This window comes from Stenella coeruleoalba, assembly GCF_951394435.1.
Source record: "Stenella coeruleoalba genome assembly, chromosome: 19".
Classification (NCBI taxonomy): Eukaryota; Metazoa; Chordata; class Mammalia; order Artiodactyla; family Delphinidae; genus Stenella; species Stenella coeruleoalba.
Window position 1 is genome coordinate 38,729,010 of NC_137165.1, and position 14,503 is coordinate 38,743,512.

Below are 14,503 nucleotides of genomic sequence, written 5' to 3' on the forward strand. Positions count from 1 at the left end.
CCTTTTCCTGGAATGCTGTGCTTTTCCCTGATGGAACTGCGTACATTTTTAAAGCCCAGCTAAGAGCTTATCGGAAGAGGGGAAAAAGGAATTCAGTTTATCCTGATTGGGTGTTAATGACCCTGTAAGATGTAATTTCTTTTATTTTGTTCTGTTACCTAGAAAATCTATCACGGCCTTGTAGTATTGATTATTCAATCTATAAAGAGCTCGGTTTACAGCTTGACTGTTAGTAACAGGGTTATTCTAATGAGTGACTCTTCAACACCTCAGATTTTCGCTAAATTCCAACCCATCAGCCTAACAGTCTAACACTAAGTGTCTTTGGTGATGACAGCTTATCTCCCTTCCCTATCACGAAAAGGCATGTCCAGGTAACCAAAACTAAAACTCATTCTGTGCTGTCTGTATGAAAACGACTGGCCGTTTGCTTGGGTATGCCATGAAAAATAAAAAGCAGAGCTGGAGGCACAAATCATCCTTAGATACGTCAAACCTCTGAGCAAGAAGGATCTTGAAACAGGTTGCTTTTGCTCTGAAGTTGTAGGCAAGCTCAGCCAAGGGGGCAGCCCATGTTCACTCATTTCTGCAGGGCAGAAAAATGGTTGCTGATGAGTGTTCCATTTCTGAGGCATTTTTTCCACTTTAGTGGCAGCCAATGGAGTGAACTATTACACAAAAGAAACAGAGGGAAGCCACAGAGGTATTTGCAGCTCTTACTTTTTGAAACCCATTTCCCAAGACACATGTGAGTGGATCGTCACCCAGCTATAACTTTGGCCCAATAAAAGGAACACAGGAGATGAAAATTAGGATCTGTGAGTGTTCCCCACTTCAAGATCATACTTATAACATTAAGGACCATAGTAATTTCAAAACTCAAAGACTAAAGGGCTATGAAAACAAGCAAATAGTGTTATTCAGTTGCTCTTCCTGTTCTGGCGTCAAAGTCAGTGGAGCTTGGCAAAATGTTTTATGCCTTTCTTTCTGAAATGGTTAATAAGGTATCAGGCTGAGTCTGCTTTAATGGACTGAACATGGTGGCCTTTCTGGCCTGGCCTAGAGAACATTTCAAGTCCCTTCCAATGGGCCATTGCCTTGGCCTTCTTTGTCCATTTCTCATGCTCTAGCAAGAACTGGCTTTATCTGTCTTCTCCTTTTGTCTCTCTTTTCTATAATCTGTTAAGTAGTTATACCCAGGGCCACATTGGCACAGTCCTTTTGCTTATCAAGAAAATGTAAACAACATGCTGACTTGCCTTTTTTTTTTTTTTTTTTTTTTTACTTGCCTTTTGCCTCTTTTCCTTGGTCACAGCTTGAATTCTGGAGCTACCCAATATCCCCCAAACAGAAGCCCAAGGTGACATATGAACTCTGGAAAGAACGTAGTCAGGCTCTGTTGTCCCTAAGGAGGGGGAAAGGCAGAATGGTGTCTGCTCCTTTCACCTTAGAACTCTTCCCGTCATGGAGACTCATTTTCAAATATTGACTCTGTCAATAGTAGCACCAACTTGGCCTCAGTTACAGGAGAAATGACTGTCACTGGTTATAAAGACTTGGTGTGGAATGACAGATGCTTTGCAATAAATACCTAGAAAAGAGAGAAAAACAATATATTTTTTAACTTGGTCTGCTACTAGTCTTCCTATGACATTTTACCTGCTGGGAGCATAGCTTCTCTTACATGGGATAAAGAAAATAAGACGCTTCCCCCCTTTTTCTTTCTCTGGAAAGAGTCCTCCTCAGCTCTGCTGGCAACTTAAATGCTGTGACCATACCCATTAGCTTCTCTATCATTGTAATTGTTGTTAATTGTTATAACTGTTTTAGTTATTAGTGGTGTCATTATTGCTCTAGGTCCTCTGTCTGTTTTATGCTGAATATATTAGTGCTTTTCTTTTGAATTACCAGTCTTTATTTAGTGCAGAGTTACGTTTTTTGGAGAGACGTTGAGAAATGCTGGCATTAAGCTTTCTTCTTTTGTTTTTCATTCCAAATGGACAGACTGGAAAAAAGTAATTAGATGGAATAATGTCCTCAAAATGAGAATGAGGATGTTTTGAATTAATTAAATGGTCAGAATGCTGCACTATTTCTGATCTCAGACTGCTGCCAGAGGAGTGTAAACCTAAAGGAACCTCAATCCAGCCCATAGAGGCAATCCTTCCTCTCAGGCTTCCAATTCCTTACTGATCTAAAGACATCAAAGTCTCCTCATGCTTCCTCTGTTCATAGGACATGCTGGGCAAGTTTAGGGAGAAGCTGGACTGGCCCAGCAGACCTCCCAGCCTTCAAGCTCTTCCTGGGGCCAAGCTTCAGGGATAAAGCCCTCCTTGGCCTTACCTCTTCACCTCTTCAAGGTTTGATCAGGCTTTTGTTTTACAACTAAAGCTTCAGGGAAACCTTCTCTGACCCCTCAGACTAGGTTAGATTCCCTATTATACACAAGACCCTCAACTTCTCCTTTGCAGACATATCGCAATCATAAATAAATAAATAGTTGTGTGACTGTTTCATGGTGCCTCCACTGCTGGATGGCAGCCCTAAGGGCAGGGACCGTGTGCGTGGCTGCTGCAGAATTCCCAGCATCTAGCATAGTCCATGGCACAGTAGGTTCTGTGTACATGTCTGTTGAAGGATAAAGAATGAATGTAGTGAAGTTGTGTGCACACATATACCTAAAGCCAATCACATGTGTTAAACTGGGAGTCTGCAATACAGAATCCAATCTTGTTCACTTGAGACGCTCCTCTCCCTGGTCTCTTTAATACCAGAATACCTCTGTCTAGATAGCAAGTCCAACCTCTTCCCCATTTTTAGCCCTTCATTCTGCTTATTTTCCAAAGCAGCCTTGTTATGCTTCTGACGATTCCAGTTCTTGGGCTAGGCTAAACTATCTCCTGGATTCCTGAGCTCTATCTTCTTTAGGCCTTTAGCTTATGAAAAATTGAAGGCATCTTCTATCTTTAGTTTTTCTTGGAAGGCTTTTGTTTTTCTGCTAGCTTCTTGCATTCCCTATGATCTGTTGTGCTTTTAGAATAGCTTTTTTTCCAGGTGTTCTCCCCAGGTGTCTTAGATACCCAATATCAAATCACTTTTTACATATATACCCAAAAGGTACTCATAATCTCAGGAGCTGTCCCACACCCAGGCACATGGGGAGCAGTACACCACAGTGACCATCTGCTAGGCCAGAAAAAGCCAAGAGAACTTTGTCAGTCTTACAACTTGGAAACATCAAGTTATGTTTTTAAAAAATCTATTTTTATAAAATTATTTTCTTTATCACATAAAAATCCATGAAGAATATTGATATACTTGAATTGAATTGAATTGACTATGATATGAAAAGTCAATATACTTTTCATTCCTAAACTTAGGCAAAATCTTGGGGTGAATAATCAACTCCATTACAACTGAAAAAGCATTATATCCTCTGGGAAAACTACTTCATTTTTCAGGAACTGATATTTCTCTATTATTTCATGCACTGATATCCGCCCCCAAAAAAACATGCCTTGTCTTTTCAATAGTTAGCATTTTTTCCTAATGAATTTTTTTTCCAAACATATTCTTAACTCTGTGCCAGAATGTTTCCAGTGTAGTTGTCTTGTTTGCTACCCTCTGTTGTCTACTGCATATACAAACATTTTCTGTGTAAAGAAAACATGCTTGAGTTTCTATATGGTTAACATTTTTACTTTTGTTTGCAATATCTGAATCTTAACTAAACAGCTCTGTCCCCCTCTGTTTTTGTGCACTTTAAGATTCCTACTAAAATTCTTTTCCAGAGACATATAGGGATTTTGTTCCTCTGTGCCTTTATTCTTTGAATTGCTCATAAGTTAGGAACAAGGAGAAAAAAAGCAAATATAGCCAGGGCCTCTGTCCCCCCACTGCCCACTTGCCCTCTATCTATTCCCATCCTCAGCAACTAGCACCATCACTCCTCATGGAAGGGTCAAGGCAAATGAAGGGAAAGGTGGAAACTGTAGCATAAGGTCCCCCCAGATCATTTGAATTTTAATTAGAACCCAAGACTCCTAACTCCCATCAGTAGGAATGTCATCTTTTGTAGGTGCTTTGCATATCACTCTCATACATAGTGTCCTAAGGAACGGGGAGCACTGCCACATTATCCCTGGTCCAGTGGGCATTAGCTCTCCTGCCATTCAAATCCCCAGATCCTCTCCCACTTTGTACTCTAGTGTTTAACCTTTCCGGGTAGAAGAAGATCAATACGAATTCTTCATTGTTAAGAATCGATGACTGTCCTGTGGCATCACTGCCATCTAGTCTTGCTGAGAAGCCCAGTAAATCTCTTCAACTGCTTCTAAAGCTTGGTTTGTCGTCTTCGGTTGCTTTCATTTTTAATGCAGATCACTTTGGTTTCTGTTCCCCTGGGGGCTTGCAGATAAATCTTGGCAGACATGTTCAGCGTCTACAAATGAGATGCTGGAAAAGGGCCAGCCCACCCAGAATTTAGTTGTAATGGATGAGACACCCCCTTGGTTCCACTTAAAGACTGGGCTATTCGTTTCCACATTTATTGGTAATTACCTCATATAGTAAGTACCTGGGTGGGAAGTGCCCAGGATGAAGTTCCTGTGTAACAGAGGAGGCCAACCTGTGAGACTGCAATGCAGATCTGTGCTGGCTGACTCAGCCTCTCTCATAAACAAGCAGAAGTAGGAGACTTATCTCATTCTTTCAATGCATAATAAAAAGAAGCACTGGATAGTTTAGATGCCCTGGATGAAGAAAGTCTGGCAGAAAATTTCTTTGTGCTGCTTACTTATAAACCAAGTGAAAAATTACCTGCCTGATTTTCTTTTATTAATAAACAAATATATTTATCATATTACTGAATAGCATCTGACTAAGGGTGAACTGTAAATATTTAATGTTAGTTAATGATCTCCTTCTCCCACAGTCCTTTGCTCATGCTGAGTGTCTGGCTGTATCTCATCCCAAACCCCCTGAATCTTAGGTTTCCTAGGGGTAATATCAGAACCTTGGTTTCCATTTGCAGCAAAAATGTGGGCTCCATAGAAAAAGACAGGGTCCTTTTAACTTTGATTTCTCCTCTCTTTGATCAGTGGACTATGCCAATTATTATCAGGGCCTATGGGATTGCCATGGTGACCAGCCAGACGAACTGTCCTTCCAACGAGGTGACCTCATCCGCATTCTGGGCAAGGTAAGGATTAGAGTGTGGGGCCTGGATCAAAAGTCGATTTTCTCACTCTTGATGATGTAGTCACCATAACCAGAATTATCCCATGTCATAGTCTTCTCTTGTGTGTATTACATGGTTCCCTCACACGTAAACTTCCATCGTTTTATAATTGTCAGGGAAAATTTTAATTGAAAATTCAGATTCAGGAACCAATTTTCAAATTTAAAAATAGAATAAAGTAGACATAATACTAAAACTATGCCAATCAAAATTTGATCTTTTTGAAGGGTCTTGTGGTGCTTTAAAAAGGTCATCACCACGTACATAATTTATTACCGTAAAATACTCTTGAAAATATTCTAGCTGGGTCAGCCGCCTTCTTGTTTCATCTATAGATAAACAACACTGTAACATAGTTATATATGGGGGGAGGAGTCAGAGCTAGTTAGCTCAGTTGGTTTGAGCAAGTGCTGACAAGGCCAAGATAGTGAATCCAACTCACAAGGGCCAGCTAACTTCATTCTCTTCCTCAGTCACAGAGGTAGCCCCTAGCCACAGCTAACCATCTCCCAAAGGGTATTGCTGGATACAAAAAAATGGGCAAAAATAAGGATATATTATTGCAGATCCATCACCAATGTGAAGAAGCTTCAAAACTCATGGGCTACTGTTTGAGGGATCAGTAACACCATCCTTGTAAAGAAAGACTGCACATATTCTGTATAGGTGGGCTGAGGAAATCCACTCTGTCCCTAAAAAACTTGTTAAAAAGTTCTCCCTCTAGAGGCAATCAATATCAACAAACATTTTTGTAAGAGGCACAATTTGCTCTTTAATTGATTAGTATGTGAACTCCATAAAGGAAAATTGAAAACCCATTGTGTTATTAACCCATCCTTTGCAATTTATCTTTGTTCTGTAAATGTCATTACCTTGGCCAGGTGTTTGTCTCAGTTTGAAATACACCACAAGCTCCTTAAGAAACAGACCAGGGCTGACAGAAGGTAGCTTTCAGCAGTTCCAATGAGTCCCCTTTGAACTAATTCAGACCCAACCTTTTTCCAGAGAGCAGGAGGCCCGCAATCCCTGCTGGGTGAGATCAGAATCTTCTAGTGATTTCTTCCAGACTCCTAATTCAGCACCACCCTAGTGCCATTCCGGTGCAGCTCCAATACACCAAGAATAAATTGGAAGCAAAGAAGGGAGTGGACATTGGCCTGATTGGTATTTCAAATGCCCGAAAGCAAGACTTGCCGAGTAATAGAATTTGTGTACATTACCACGCTGGGGTAATCGAGTTATCCACTCAGGTGTGACCAGGCCTCTGTTTGCCCAGAGCCTGCAGGTGAACAAATTAACTGTTTACATTGTCTGAGGTGCCTGCAGCAGGAGGAGGGGAGAACAGAGTCAGACTGTCTGCTGGCCTTCTCTCTCGGTCATGATTATTTTGTTTGTTTTGCATGTCTTTTGCCTTTGTTAATGACTTCTCACTGGGGGTCCATTTCCTCCATTTAGAAGGGGCTGTGCGGTGACTTGCCCTTGCAGTATAGAGCTGTCTGCGGTTACCAGGGCTATTGTAATATTGAGATTACAAAGAACATGGGGACCTTCCCCAACTTGTTTTGGGTTTTTTTAACCAACCCCCCTTCCCCTCCTCCATTACTAAAAGCCAATATATCAGAGTTTAATTCACAGGGAATAGTTTGCTGCCTTGGTTCTATCGGGCATCTTTCTCCATCTCCTGGAAGGTCCTGAGTTCGTAGTCATCCCTTACCTTGGTAGTAGCACATTTCTTACCCCAAAAGCTACACCAGTTGCCACCCTTCTCCACATTGCTCATCTCTGCATGGCAAGGGAAGAAATGAGAAGCTAGAAGCTTAACTGAAGTTTCCCTCATAAAACTTCATTCCAGTTAACGTTGGCTTGGGGAGCATTTCAGATTGGATTTACCTTTATTATATTACTTAACTCAATAAGAGTCCTTGGACAGGAAGGAACCTTAAAAGGCCACCTGATCCATTCCCTTGCCTCTAAAAAGCACAAATGAACCAATTCAGACAGATAGAAAAGGAGATTCCACTGCCATTATCAGCTGTATGTCTATTCAGATGTTCAGTAACTCCTAATCTCAGGAATTTTCTCTCATATGGATCCTAAATTTATTCCATATTATTCCATATTTAGCCCCAGCTGGCTTCCTTTATTGGAGTCAGTTACACTCTGCAGCCTGCCTCTCACACCTGCAGGGACAGAACTGACCCAAGTTGAGGTTAGTCCAGAAAAATGGTATCTAGAAATCTCCATTTTATTTTTCTCTCTGGCCAGTAGAACTTTTGTCAGGCAAGAAAAGCCCACTTCTTAGGAACCTAGAGAAGTCTATTTCCCTGAGAAACACAAGACAAGATGCAACTGAGTGCAGTTCAGCTTACCTGGAGCAGTTTCCTTACCTGTAAAATGAGGGAGTTGTGTTAGATCTCTAAGGTTCCTTCCACCTCAAACATTCCCTGTCTAAATTAACATGGTGAGGCTGACTTTGCAAATCTGCTAAAGAAATTCCACACAAAAATGTGTCTTAGCTTTAATTATTTATTCAGATTAAACAAGCAAAAAAATTCTAAGTTCTTTTGTTTTGGGGCCTCATAAATACATTTGGCTTTTCCCTCTCTCTCTGTATGGTAAGAGAAATATTCGGAGGGGCAGGGGGTGGCAGGTAGAGAACAGAAGTGGCCCCTGGATGGGGGAGTGGGGTGGGAATTGGGGGGTAATAACTTTATTCTTGGGTTCCTGCTGTTCCCTGCTGTTTCTTTCTCTCTCTTTTTTTTTGGTATTTATTTGTTTTTTTTTTTAAATTGAAGTATAGTTGATTTACAATGTTGTGTTAGTTTCTGGTGTATAGCAAAGTGATTCAGTTTTACATATATATGTATATGTATATATATATATTCTTTTTCAGATTCTTTTCCATTATAGTTTATTACAAGGTATTGAATTTAGTTCCTTGTGCTATACAGTGGGACTTTGTTGTTTATCTATTTTATATAGAGTAGTATATATCTGCTAATCCCAAACTCCTAATTTATCCTTCCCTCCCCTTTTCCCTTTTGGTAACCATAAGATTGTTTTCTGTGTCTATGAGTCTATTTCTATTTTATAAATAGTAAGTTCATTTGTATCATTTTTTTCAGATTCCACATATAAGTGATATCATATGATATTTGTCTTTCTCTGACTTACTACACTTAGTATGATAATCTCTAGGTCCATCCATGTTGCTGCAAATGGCATTATTTCATTCTTTTTTATAGATTAATAATATTCATTTTATATACACACACACACACACACACACACATATATATATATATATATATATACACACACACACATACATAAACACACACACCACACCTACTGTTTCTTAATAGTTGCCCAAGTATGACCCAACCCTCAATCCTAGAATCCTAGGGCCAAGAGAGTCTGTTAGGGTCTAGGGCCTTTGGACAAGAATGATCCCAGAAAGAGAGCTATTTACCCTTTAAAAAATTTTTTTCCAGAGAAGATGATTGGCTGGGTAAGAAAGCTGCACCCCATAGATAACCAAATGCCCATCACCTGTCCTATTCTTAGGGAAGCAAATTGTCAACAGGTGGGTTACTTATGTGACCCTGAACAAAGTCACTTAATCTTGCTAATCCTTATCTGTAGAAATGGGATAATTTCCTCATCTGTAGAAATGGGATAATTTCTGTTTATAGGGTGTTGTGATACTTTCATTAGAGAATTTGTGTAAGGAAGCGCCTTGCATCTAGGATGATAATTATTATGATATTCCCCTCTTTTCCACTAACAATAAACTTTTGGGGTCAATATTGGGTACACACCAGGAGTTCAATAAATTATTAGTGAATTGAGAGAAAAAAAAAAGGTAGCCTGTCCTGCCAAGAATTCTTCACAGAGATATTCGAAAGCTCAACAGGTCCTCTCTTGGAAATAGAAGGCCATCCAGTGAAGAGGCCTTACGTGGAAATACACTGTGCCTTTCCTGGTCTGAGAGACTTTGTCAGTGGCAAAATTGATCAATTGTTCAAACTTCTTTACACGGGCCTCTTACTGTTGCGGCCTCTCCCGCTGCAGAACACAGGCTCCAGACGCGCAGGCCCAACGGCCGTGGCTCACGGGCCCAGCCGCTCCGCGGCATGTGGGATCTTCTCGGACCGGGGCACGAACCCGCGTCCCCTGCACCTGCAGGCGGACTCCCAACCACTAGCGCCACCAGGGAAGCCCCTGTTCAAACTTCTTTGAGGAGAGGCCAGAGCCATGTATCGCAGCTCTGAAACAGTAAGCAATGGCACAGTCTGCAGGACCCCGCCCACCTCCCCAACACATCTATCCGTTACTAAGCCCCACGAAGTTGCACGCCCACTTAATGCACTGAGTTCCAATTTGGGCCGCAAATATATTAAAAGGAGATTTTAAAAATGGAGCAGATCTGTGCATCCAGTGGACGTTCCCACGTGCCTTCTGGGCCCAGATATTTCTGAACAGCATTTTTGGTGCAGGGACTGAACTTCGCTTCCACCTGGTGCAGGGACGCAGCTCAGGCCACGGCAGGGTGTTTAACGCTCTTCAGTGGCTCCAGATTGTGGTGCTTGTGCAGGTCTCCTCATACGTAACCGATGGCTCCCGTAAATTACTTCCCACCATGCCTGAGACCACCGCAGAATTCAAGTTTGAATAGAGCAGGAAAAAGGTGTTTGAAAGGCCTATTCACTCAGCTACATTTTAATTTCCTTTTCAATCTTGTCCCAATTAATTTCACAAAATTAATCTCGCAGAAGCAAACTCGGCAGCACAGAGGCTGCGGTTTTAGTGTGGCGGTCGCTCTGCCTGAACATGAAATAGGAGCTAATATAAAAATCCATCTGCTGTGTTTGAAATACACGCCGGCTGCTGCTCAGTCCTGTCTGACATTCCAAACATCAACAGAGGGGAAAAGTGATTTGGGGGTTAGTGGCCATCAGTACTTGGCAGGGGTTCAACAACAGGTGTACTCCAAAAATCCATTCAGCCTGGGCACCAGGCATGACAGGGTAGGTCCTGAATCACCCTCGGTGCAGTAACACTGCGCCCTGGCTGCACCCTGGCATACAGCCCCTCTGTGGACCAGCACTGCCATGAGCATTTATTGTAAGTAGGAGAAAGGTGAGAAGTCTCTATTTGGATAAGACGAACCACAGTTTCTATGTTTCAGAGAAGTGACTCTGTCTTCCTGGCTTAAAGGCCTCTCACTGGGGAACCTTTTTCTAAATAATAAAGGTACTTGTTCTACTCTTCCAGATAACCTAAATAAACGCCCATTTAAAAATTAGGCCTCCTCTTCCAGAAGTAATTTACAGTGGTAACATGAGCTGTCCAGCAGATAAGGGCAAATTAAAGAGAGAGAGAAAGAAACTCTTTCTCAATTGTCTAGAAAGAAGAAGAGGTCCCTGAATGACCCTTAAATGGTCCCTGTTTACCATTTAAGGTAAACAGAGTTGATAGGCTACATCTCTTGAGCTTATGTTGTGTGACTCATGAGTTGGCCCTGGGCTCCTCCAGGGTTTTTCCAGCTACTTATTTCCATGGAAGGCAGCCTTGGAGCAACAAGCTGGGCACCACAGAAGGGTTATATTTACATGGTGGCTTAGCCAGGGTGGGGAGATATTCTCACCGCCCAAACACACCATGCTTTGGTTGTCTTCTGGTACAGTTGGTATGGAAACAGGGATCCTTAAAGGCAAGGTCAAGTTTAACATTGAACATATGATGCTGTCAGATGGCCATGGGTCTTGTGTGGATGAGGATGGACCGATTCCATCATCCTGGGTGACAGTTAGCTTCCAGCACTGGATTGGAGCTACTTAAATTCAGGCCGGGTCCTGGCTCCAAACCCAGCTCCTAGTTATCCGAATGCAGCAGGCCTGTCCCTGGCACACCTGGACTATGTTAACATAACACCACGTCTGTTACAGTGGGACTTTTAAAGCCCAGTGTTCTTCACCTACTCCCTCAAAGGACTACTTAAAGAATGTAGACCTTTCCCCTCCCTTGACCCCAACCCCTCCAGAAGAGATTTGTATGTTGTAAAAATTATCTGAATGCAGCAGTACTTCCTCTTTTAAGTGTGCTTAGTTGAATTTGACAACACCTCATAAAAACAGATAAGTTAATTCCTTCAATTGCTTTAAATGAAGTTGTTTTTTTTTTAAATTTCAGGGCTCTGAGGGAAAGGAGGTGTTTGGTGACATCTAGTGTCCATTTAGGACTTCCTCAGGCACCATTACCCTCCGTTTGGCTGACTGGGGGATGGGCAGGGTAATTTGGGAGGTAATTCGGGGGTAGGAAGTGGGGAGAATACAGGCCTGGGGCACAGACTGCACAAACATAGTGATGAAACTGCTCAATGCCTGCCAAAGAGCTATCATTCACCTCTGACCTAACCAAAGGGGACGGTGAGGGAGGGTACCATCAGAAAATATCTTTTCTTATTTACGATGATACGAAAAGAGAAGCAGAAGCTGTCCCCATAACCCCATTTCATGTGAACAAGCAGGTCAACACTGTGCTGTGATGACGAAGATGATGATGATGATGGTGTTTTCTCTCATTAATAACCCCTATGGGAGGCTATAGAGTTAGGAGAATGGGAATGGGATTTGGGGTCAGCTGGAAGGCAACGGTCACACACCGGTCAAATTCAGTAGAGGCCATTCCTTTCCCCCAGACAGGAACCAATCATCTAGAACAAACCCTGGCAGCCTCATTCCTTCCAGGTAATTTTTATAAATGAGGGGACACCCATTCCAAGAGAGGACAAAAGGGAGAGGGTGTTTGTGAGTGTGCGTGTGTGTATGCGTGCTTATGCGTGTATGTGTGTGTGCATATGCGTGCGTATAAACCTGCAAACAAGAGACCTGGCTACATATCAACCTTATTCTCTAAACCCTGGCCATTTATTATAAAACCCATTTAAAAAAAAAAAGTAAAATTGGCATTTTGCACTTTAATCTCCTCAGTCCTGAACTGTTGTCCTGGACAAGACCCTTCACTTTGTACTCACACACACACACACACACACACACACACACACACACACACCCCTTTCAGTCAGGTGGAAAGTCCCAGATCAGATAATTAGCTGTGAGACCCAGACAGAAATGTTTACCTAGAACCATATAAGCCATGGCAGGGTTAGGTTAATGCTCACGATCACCCAATGCTTTACAAACTCCAGTGTAAAAAAATTCCAGCCATTTATTTTGCGGTGAATTTATAACAAATGCTGTTAAAGGCTTCGTCTTTTGACAGAGGTAATAATAAATTCACTGTTAAAGACGGTAGTTTAATTCCTTATACCTCCAATACTGCACAGAATAAACCATATTCATCACTGAGTAATTTTTTACCACATAAATCTTTAAAACTAACCAGTGAAGGCTGTTGAGACTGAAATATTGTAAATTTATTAGATATGCCCATGTAGTATTGGATTCAGAGGTTTCCATTCGAATATATTATGGGGAAAATTTGTGTCTTTAACTGTGACATTCCCTCCATCTCCCACTGCCAGTATTATAACAAGCAGCTCCTCCAGAGTCAACTGCACGTTTATTAGACAGAGATTTAGTAATAAACTCACTAATCTGCCAGAGAGGCTGGATGACATTTCGGTGAGATACTCTATTTAAAAGGGGTCACAAAAGCTTTGTTTCTGTGTAATTATTTTCTCAAAAGGAACTCAGCCTCCCCAAACCTGTCTGCTGGTGTTTCTTGGTAGTGTATGGATCCAGCTCTCCAACCAAACTAGCAAAATACTGAAGCAAATTATAACCTCATTGCAGATATACAGAGCAGTAACTTCTATGCTTATAGGATTAGTTACAGGGGGCTTGGGATAATTGGTTAGAACACAGAAAAGCTGGAATCTGCAGACATTGCCAGACTTGTGGTATTTAAGACTAATAAAAAGAATATTGATTCTCGCACTAGAAATAATAGACAATGATTTCAGAAAACTTACTATTTAAAAACTTTCATCTTGACATATGACGCATTCAAGATACAATTAAATCCTCAGATTTGAACAAAAATCCTTTTACTTTAACATATAAATTTTGAGTGAAAGTCTGTGCCTGTAAGACGAGAATATTCTTTCTCATAATTTGCTAGTGAAGTGACATTTAAACTGACCAACTGATTATATCAAACTGTAATACCCTCTCAAGTTTCATTAAGGAAATATTAATATTCCTAGAATGAAAAATATTTTTCCTTTTAGATTCAGAAAGTGCATCATCTTTTCAGCAAAGAGCTTTGGCGGTTTCCCTATTCCCACTAATATTCTGTATTTGCCAAGAGTTCCAGATACTAAAAACTTCCAAGGAGGATTATGAACTTTAAGATTTTTTTTTAATAAAATAAAATGCGTTTCTAAATATTAAGCAAAGGAGAAAAATTTCCTGGCAGTGCAAGACTGCAGCCCATCAGAATAATTGTTAAAAGACAGAACTCAGCTAGAAAGATAAGCGAAATACCAGCAATTAATATTCAGCGTTTCACATTATAGTCAAGAGGATGTGTTTTTCTTTGTGATGTGTCTCATAAGCTAAGAGTGTTGGGAGCCAGACTCTGAGCTCTGTCTTCGTTTTGTGCAGGAGGATTAAGGAGAAAAAGAACAGTGACAACAATCCTGCTCCATCTGTAAATGAACAAACATCTTGATTTTATAGCTATTTGCTTTGTAAAACTGAGGAATGAAACAAAAATGACTGGATGCCTAAGTAACACTTTAATTCCAAATTCATTTACGCTGTAGCTATGTAGTTGTCACAAACCATAATGCAGTATTTAATTAAAATAACAGAAGTGTATCTAGATATGTCCTGGGGTAGCTATCACCAGATTATAGTCTATGCTATCCGTATTTTATTTATGAAACGGCAGAGTCTAAGGTGCAACTAGGCTGATACAAAAGCCTAAACATTTTAACCTGCATTTTTATAAAGGCTCTTTTTCTTTCCTGCTACGTCTTTAAATTTTTCCTCCTTCTATCTTTCAGGGGATTGTTTTGATGTCGATAAAGATCTCTCTTTCTAACTCTTGCTTTTCAACTGTTGACCTCCTGTGTCTTCTGGCTGTGAAATCCCCCATCTGTTGTCATGGAAAGGCTTGTTTCACAGGAGCCACAGCAAGCAGGGGATATCTTAGCAGAACTTGGACGTGGAGGGTAGGAAAAAAGCAAACCCTTTTCAGGCTCAGTGTGCTTGTTCCCATACAATCTTCCTT

The 14,503-nt window shown here is 41.1% G+C and overlaps 2 protein-coding genes across 2 annotated transcripts in view; both read left to right on the forward strand.

Moving 5' to 3' along the window:
• Positions 1-14,503, forward strand: part of HOXB7 (homeobox B7) — a gene marked incomplete at its 3' end in the record, with an annotated part of 498,962 nt that overhangs the window by 414,010 nt on the left and 70,449 nt on the right. The gene's annotated exons all lie outside the window — the stretch shown is intronic.
• SKAP1 (src kinase associated phosphoprotein 1) overlaps positions 1-14,503 on the forward strand; it is a gene marked incomplete at its 5' end in the record, with an annotated part of 276,920 nt that overhangs the window by 249,627 nt on the left and 12,790 nt on the right. The window contains one exon of the mRNA XM_079904479.1: positions 5,100-5,200. Coding sequence (XP_079760605.1) covers positions 5,100-5,200 — 101 coding nt within the window. The remainder of the gene's footprint in view (positions 1-5,099; positions 5,201-14,503) is intronic.